Source organism: Lepus europaeus, chromosome 7 (assembly GCF_033115175.1).
Source record: "Lepus europaeus isolate LE1 chromosome 7, mLepTim1.pri, whole genome shotgun sequence".
Taxonomy (NCBI): domain Eukaryota; kingdom Metazoa; phylum Chordata; class Mammalia; order Lagomorpha; family Leporidae; genus Lepus; species Lepus europaeus.
The window spans coordinates 13,563,845-13,572,352 of NC_084833.1; the positions used below are offsets into that span (position 1 = coordinate 13,563,845).

General features: G+C 39.8%; 1 protein-coding gene across 1 annotated transcript; it reads left to right on the forward strand.

The window, feature by feature from the left end:
• The first annotated feature begins 4,728 nt into the window (after positions 1-4,728).
• Positions 4,729-5,673, forward strand: LOC133764215 (olfactory receptor 9I1). The gene has a single exon (XM_062197890.1). The coding sequence runs from the start codon at positions 4,729-4,731 to the stop codon at positions 5,671-5,673; it is 945 nt and encodes a 314-aa protein (XP_062053874.1).
• The last annotated feature ends 2,835 nt before the right edge of the window (positions 5,674-8,508 follow it).

The following is an 8,508-nucleotide window of genomic DNA, read 5'->3' on the forward strand; positions in this document are numbered from 1 at the left end:
ATTCATTTCCCCAGAAATATACTGAATGAGTGAAATGGTCCAATTAAATCTGTCTTAAATAATAAAGAAAAAGAAAAAAACATAGACCAAAGGATCTCCAAAATCAATCATAATCCCTTTTTCTCATCAAAGTTTAGTATTTGCCTAATGGTCTTAGAAGAGAAGTGCTTTGATTTTAACAGTTTGATGTTTGAATCTGCAGAAAGAGTAATTTTCTTAATTCTAAGAAGGTAACATAACATAACTGAAAGAGAACAGAATTTAGAGTTAGAAAGCCCTAGGTTCAAATGTTGATTCTGCTCCTGTTTAGATGTGCAGAAAATTGAATGATTTCTTTAATGACTTTGAAATTTGCTTTGCTCTGCTATTCCATAAAATAAACATTGCCATATCAAATTTGAAGGCTGCAGGAAGGATTAGAAGTAATGTATAAGCCGGCGCTGTGGCTCAATAGACTAATCCTCCACCTGCAACACTGGCACACCGGGTTCTAGTCCCGGTCGGGGCACCAGATCCTGTCCTGGTTACTCCTCTTCCAGTCCAGCTCTCTGCTGTGGCCTGGGAAGGCAGTGGAGGATGGCCCAAGTCCTTGGGCCCTGCACCCCATGGGAGACCAGGAGAAGCACCTGTCTCCTGACTTTGGATCAGTGCAGTGCGCCGGCCACAGTGCACCAGCCACAGCGGCCGTTGAGGGGTGAACCAATGGAAAAGGAAAACCTTTCTCTCTGTCTCTCTCTCTCTCACTGTCCACTCTGCCTGTCAAAAAGGGAAAAAAAAAAAGAAGTAATGTATAAGATGGGCTTGGTGGGTGGCTATGTGCATAGCACAAATCCAGTGTGGTTACGCCTGCACCCCAACTACCTGCTACTTAATCTCTGGTCAGATGGTTTCAACAATTTTGTCCTTACTCAGAGGAGACTCCTGGAAATCAGCTATGAGATAGACAGAAAATGGAAAGTGTGGCAATTTCAAATTTAGATGCTAAGAAAGATTTTGAAATTTGCTAAGTTTTCTCAAGATATACATGTAGAAATGATCTGATTAACTGTAGCTATATTTATTTGATTCCATAAATCATAAAGATGCAGTAAAATGTAGGGCGATAATAAAAAATTTCACATCAAAGAGAATTCATCATCAATCAACTCTTCATTTCCAGTTCCCAGGTAACTTAGAAAAACTAATCTCCCAGAGGTTTAAATTATTCATTGGTAAAAATAAAATAATAATAACTGCTTAAGGGACAGTTTAGGGAATTAAATAAGATAATATATGCAAAGTATGCAAAGTCTTCAGCAGAATGGATAAGTAAAATGTGCTATAAGCATATCAAGAAATGCCATAACAGAATCAAAAATAACAAACTAGATTTAACAGTATTATACAGACAAGTCACAAAAATATAGTATAGGTGAAAAATAAATGAGATTTACATAATAATGTCATGTATGTAAATTTTAAAACACACAAAAGTCACTATATTTTTTAAAACACACATATATCTAGATAAATATGGAGGGATAGATATTTTGAAAATACTAGAATGAACACCTACAAAGAGCAGGAATAAGAGTAGAGATAAAAGGGAGAACTGGGGGGGAAATAAAATAATATGAAGAAGAGTCTTGCCTTAATGAAGACGATGACTTGTCAGGAACTGTGGGGCATTATTCATTCAATTTTGGATATAAGATCCCATCATATTGTGTTTAAGTGTCTCTAATTCACTTTAAATTGTGTCTGCATGTTTTATAGACTCAGTAATTGGTGGTTAAGAAGTGTGCACGTTTCTAATAGCAGACATTGGGAAAATCCTTGTAAGAGCCTCATTTAGCCTATTTACCTAGACATACAACTGACGGATGCTGAGAGACGAAGATGATCAGGATCACATAATCTAGCTTCACCATTTTCAGGCCAGGAAGAAAAACCAAGGAGGGGAGTAGACCTCTGAAACACCTTCAGTACCTGTCATATAAATAGCAACTGTGGCACTTGAACCATAGCAAGAGGACCTTCCAAAGAAGTCAACTCATCCCCAGGCCCCGCTGCTGAAGTGGAGTACAGGAAAAATCCTAGGAGGTAAGTTTTACATAATTTATCAAAGTCTGCTGCCCACCAAATACCCCTGCTTAGATCTGGAGAGGCCCTGGACCCAACAACAACTTCCACCAGCCGTTCCATGAAAGTGTGTGCTGCTTGTCTCTCCACCTGTGCCGTGCATACATGGTCATAATTATTCTACAGTGACCCAGGCTCATTTGCAGCCTCTTCACATAATGGAGCCTCTTGCTGGTAGATCTCACTGGAATTACAGCTTAGGTGGGAGGAAAGTACAGCCAAATCTATGGAAGCCAGAGGACCTGTCTACCATTCCCAGGTCTGCAAATGACTAATTCTTTAACCTTTGGACAAATCATTAATCTCTCTAAGTGTTAATTTTCCTGTCACCAAAATAAATGATAATATCAATCACTTTACTTCACAGGCAGGATGTGGAGGCAATCCCAGACATTTATGTATATAAAATGCATGAAAAGTTATAGAGTGTGATGAAGAGTAGTTTTTATTACTATAGATTTTATTCAAAACTGGCAATCTGCAGTTTGCCATAGCAATGAAAATGCCTAGCTGTGCTACAAGGAAAATAATGTGTCTGGTCTGTTCCTGATCCATGTGTTAGTGGGATTGTTGCCAGACATTCATAAAGTATGTGGAAAGTTCTAGGAGAGTAGAATGACCGTTCAACAAATGAGATGAGGCCAGCCGTGGCTCAATAGGCTAATCCTCTGCCTACGGCACCGGCACACCAGGTTCTAGTCCCGGTTGCTCCTCTTCCAGTCCAGCTCTTTGCTGTGGCCCAGGAAGGCAGTGGAGGATGGCCCAAGTGCTTGGGCCCTGCACCCGCATGGGAGACCAGGAGGAAGTACCTGGCTCCTGGCTTCAGATCAGCGCGATGCGCCGGCCACGGTGCACCAGCCGCAGCGGCCATTGAGGGGTGAACCAACGGAAAAGGAAGACCTTTCTCTCTGTCTCTCTCTCTCTCACTGTCCACTCTGCCTGTCAAAAAAAGAAAGAAGAAAAAATGAGATGAGTCTGGGCTTCCATGCAAATGCTCCTAAGAATTACTTGGATTTCTGGCACTTTAATGAGGATCCTGATAAACCTGGAAAATGATCAGTGGTAAGCATGTGGAATTATGATGTGACTCAGATCTATGCCATATGGCAACAAGGAATTTTAGGAAATACAAAATTGCCATGACTCAAATATAAAAGAAGGTAAATATAATTATTTTTGAGCAAATTGGTAGAGTGCAAGAAAAGCGCATTCATTTGACTTGGTGTTTGACAGCTTCTCTTACACACAGGAGCATTTAGTTACATTTCTTCTTCTACATATCCAACTTTTAGCCTTTTAGTGTATAGCACAAACGTAATTGTAACAGGGAAACATCACTTACCATCAACCCATAGACAACTACAGAAGACAACCAGGATAAAAAGCGTTGTTACACAAATGGGATAAAAGACTGAAGGTTTTTTTAAAATGAGGTGAGAAGGAGGAGAAAGAAAAGAACAGGGGAATGATTTCTTCATCTTTCTTACCTGGAGTCCAAATTTATTCAATTATTGAAACAAAATTACAAATATATATTGTGTGCACCTGTATCATTTAAAGAGATACAAATAGTGACAAAAGTTTATATGAAGGAAATGTATTATCTTTTGGAATATAAAGTCAATATATACTTCTAAAATTGATGAGAAAAACAGCAACAATAACATTATTCAGTTATTTCTGTGTGCTGGGCACTGCTCTACATATCTTGCAGATATTAACTTATTTCATGCTCAAAACAGCCCTGTGAAGCAGGCATGTTTTTTCAATGCTAGAGATAAAAAATTGAGGACCAATGGAGTTATGTAATTTGCACAAGTCACATTACTAAAAGATAGCAAGACCACAAGTTCGCACAAATTGTTCATAATCTTGATGCTATAAATAACAAAAAAAGTATTTAAATACTATTGAATATGGTCTATTAGGTAGGGTAGTAAAGATTAAAGTAAAAAGAATGATTTTAGTTATCAGATAATACTATCACATAAGCAATATTTCAGTTGCCTGCCTGAATAATTACACAATAAAAAGAAAGATATGTCAATGTGTATTGATGTGTATAAGGAAATAGTGAACACGAAGTGCAGCTTCATCATCTTCCAACTCCCAGAAGACCTTCACGAGAAGAGATTGCAATTGTTGTGTCAAGAAGGCATAAAAGTATGGCCAATATGTGGAAGACACAAAGAGAAATAATCCAGGTCCAGAAAGGAATTCACAGGTGAAGCTGCCACAAACGGAGGCTCGTGTGTCAACTGGATGACTGTGGGTTACAAGAGACTCCGATCCCGGGTAAGTCAGGACCAAATGCAGTGCAGGAACCTCCCCAATCTGAGAACTGTATATCTCTTATCTTCACAGAAATTGCCATGTGTAAACCAGAATTCATTTGAATCAAAAGCACCGGCTCAATGCTCAGCTCCATAAAATGCAGGAGAGGCCCAAGGAGAATCATCTGAGTTCAAGATGTCTGAAAAGCAAGCTCTACAAATACACCCAGAATTTTAAGCCTAATTTCTACCACAGAAAGAGACATTCTGTCCCTCAATACAAGATTTTTAAAATTTCATTCTCATCCTCAGACCCACAGTCCATTTCATATCCATGGCCAGCAATAATCTCACCATAGTAACTGAGTTCATTCTCACGGGCTTTGCTGACCACCCAAATCTAGAGATTCCCCTCTTTCTGGTGTTTCTGGGTTTATATCTCATCACCCTTCTGGGCAACATGGGAATGTTCATTCTGATTCAAGTGGACATCCAACTCCATACCCCAATGTACTTCTTCCTGAGCCACCTCTCCCTGCTGGATGCCTGTTACACCTCAGTCATCACCCCGCAAATCCTTGCCACACTGGCCACTAGTAAAACCATCATCTCCTACAATCGCTGTGCTGCCCAATTCTTTTTCTTCACCCTCTGCGCAGGGACAGAATGTTTCCTGTTAACAGTGATGGCCTATGACCGCTATGTTGCTATCAGCAACCCCCTGCTGTATAGTGTAGCCATGAATTCTAGAATCTGCTGGGTTTTGGTACTGGGAGCCTATGTCTGTGGGATATCAGGGGCCATTCTTCGTACTACATGTACCTTCACCCTCTCTTTCTGTAACAACAATCAGATCAACTTCTTCTTCTGTGACCTCCCACCCTTGCTAAAGCTCTCCTGCAGTGACACAACAAACTCTGAGGTTGTCATTGTCTTCTTTGGCAACTTTGTGATTGTGGCCAATGCCTTGGTCATTTTTATTTCCTACCTACTCATCCTCAAGGCCATTTTTAAGGTTAAGTCTTCAGGTGGCAGGGCCAAGACATTCTCCACATGTGCCTCCCACCTCACTGCTGTGGCCCTTTTCTTTGGAACCCTCATTTTTATGTACATACGAAATGGCTCAGGCAAATCCTTGGAGGAAGATAAGGTCGTATCTGTCTTCTACACTGTGGTCATCCCCATGCTTAACCCCCTGATCTACAGTCTAAGAAATAAGGATGTGAAAGCTGCCTTAACAAAGGTCACTGGCAGATTCCAAGTGTCCCATAGCATGTAGATCTCGATAAGAGGACTTCATTCATTTTGTTCCATAGCAATTTATCCTAATAAGCACCTGCTCCATATGCAGTATATACCTGTGAACAGAAAGAAGGCATGTGAGAGAACGACAAATGTGGTGAATTTTGTTTCTAGTAATTCCGTGGTACTTTATCCTCCTCTCCCATGTCCAGCCCATTCTTCTGTGCCCACAAGTCTCATTCTATTCTCTAATGGCACAGAGTATAGTCTCTAAGGTCCAAGAGGTCTTGTCTCTAAGGTCCAAGAGGTCTTGGGTTTATTTCATCTCACCCAAATACTATTTGCACCCATACTTGAGCATAACATCTTTTCTCTCTTGATTTACTCCCATTAATTCTACATTTTCTTCTGTGTCAAGATTCTATCTGGGAATCCCTGTGAATTGCTCTACTGGACTTTTATTTTGTTTTAATATATAAATTATTTTTTATTAAACTTTTATTTAATGAATATAAATTTCCAAAGTACAGCTTATGGGTTACAATGGTTTCCCCCCTCCCATAACTTCCCTCCCACCAGCAACCCTCCCCTTTCCCGCTCCCTTTCCCCTTCCATTCATGTAAAGATTCATTTTCAATTCTCTTTGTATACAGAAGATCAGTTTAGTATACATTAGGTAAAGATTTCAACATTTTGCCCATATAGTAACATAAAGTGAAAAAACTACCATTGGATTTAATGCTATAATTAGTAATCCAATATATAAATTATTGATCACCTCAATAAGCAGGGAATATTGAGTAAAATAAAACTGAGTCTCTAACTGGCTAAAAAAAGGAGGGGTTTGAGGAACAGCCCTCACCCATCACCATTCTGAACAGTCTTCGCTCTTTTTTTTTTTTTAATTTATTTATTTATTTGAAAGAGTTACACAGAGAGAGGAGAGGCAGAGAGAGAGAAAGATTTTCCATCTAATGGTTCACTCCTCAATTGGCTGCAATGGCCGGAGCTGCGCCGATCTGAAGCCAGGAGCCAGGAGCTTCCTCCAGGTCTCCCATGTGGGTACAGGGGCCCAAAGACTTGGGTCATCCTCCACTGCCCTCCCAGGCTATAGCAGAGAGCTGGATCGCAAGTGGAGCAGCCAGGTCTCTAACCAGCGCCCACATGGGATGCTGGATCTTCAGGCCAGGGCATTAACCCACTGTGCCACAGTGCTGGCCCCTGTCTTTGTCCTTAGAGGATCTTCCATCATGCTCAGGCCAGAACAGCAGAACTTGAAAATCGCCTTAAAACTGGGTAACTTGCTGGTTACTGGTAATCTTTCAGATTAAATAAGCCATGCTTCCTTTGGAAATGTCTCCTAAAGGCTGAACTGTCTGGTGTCTGAAGGACAGAGTACATGACTTCTCCTCTGTACTTACTTTACCTACATCATAAACAGTTCTCTCCTACCCTGTTGCAGGGTTAGCATAAACAGATCTGGGAAGACAGTTAAGCCACAAACTACATTCTCTAACAAAGATTTGGTGCAAGAAGAAAGTAATTGTAATACCTGCACTAGACTGCAAAACCCTAGAGAGCAAAGTCTTTGTTTTCTTCATTGCTAAGACCAAAATCTAAACCAGATGCCCACTCAGTAATTTCTTTTTAAAGAATACTTATGATACATGCATGATCCCAATTGAATGTCATGGCATCTCTAAAAGGCAATGGAGAGGGCTCAGTTAAATATGAAATTCCCATTTTGCAACTAAGAAAATATTTTCTCATGATTCAAATAGCACTTAGAATATGCAAGAGTAAACCAGGCATAGAGTAAATCTGGAATCTGCATCCTGATTCTACCACTGTTTCATTGTGAGACTTTGAGCCAATGATTTATCAAGTTTAAGACAAGCATTACTATTTTTTGTTCAAGGGTATGTTTAAAAAATAAGTAGGATGACAATTTCCTAAGAAAAATAGGATGCTCAGTCTACATTGTCCTCTTCCCTTCACTTTTTTTCACATTCTGATGTTGACCCTGGACCCTTTCTATAATTCCATGGCCATTGATAAAAATGAAATAGATCGTACACCAATGATAGTGAAAGCAATGAATTGAAGATGAATATGTAATCATTTGCATCAACAAATAAAGTAAACTTTGGTGTTTAACTGTAAGGAGTATATTTATTTGCATCTCACATAGTAATATCCAAAGAATTTTTGTTGTTGTTTAATATATTGCTTTGTGTCCATTGAACTCCTATTCCAAATCTTTATTTTATGAGTTGATCCTCCTGAAAACAGCCAATTTGGGACCAATTATAAAGTTGGAGCCAATTCTAGTCCTGAATGATTCAGTTCCAATCCAGCTCCCTGCTAATGCACTTGGGAAGGCAGCAGAGGACAGCCCAAGTATTTGGGCCCCTGAACACATGTGGGAGACCCAGAAGAAGCCACTGGTTCCTGGCTTCAGCCTGGCCCAACCCTGGCCATTGCAGCCATTTTGGAAGTGAATCAGTGATGGAAGTTTCTCTCTCTCTCTCTCTCTCTCTCCCTCTCTCTCCCTCTCTTTCTATCTCTATCACTATCTCTCTCTCCTTCTCTCTCTGTATCTCTGCATTTCAAATAAATAAATAATTTTTTAAAAAGTCAATTTATTATAATGACGTTCCACAAAGACTGTAGTTCATTGATTAATAAATAAGGTCCTCATGAAAGGATTATAGAAAGCTTCCATGAGTGTATGAAGCTGAATGTGTAAGGGAGATTCAGACTAGGAAAAAATGCGGACCACAGTAGAGAACGTCCACATCACTACTACACACATGAAATGATCTCTGTTCTTATTAGAAATCAGGAAAATGCACATTTAAGACCTCAGAAT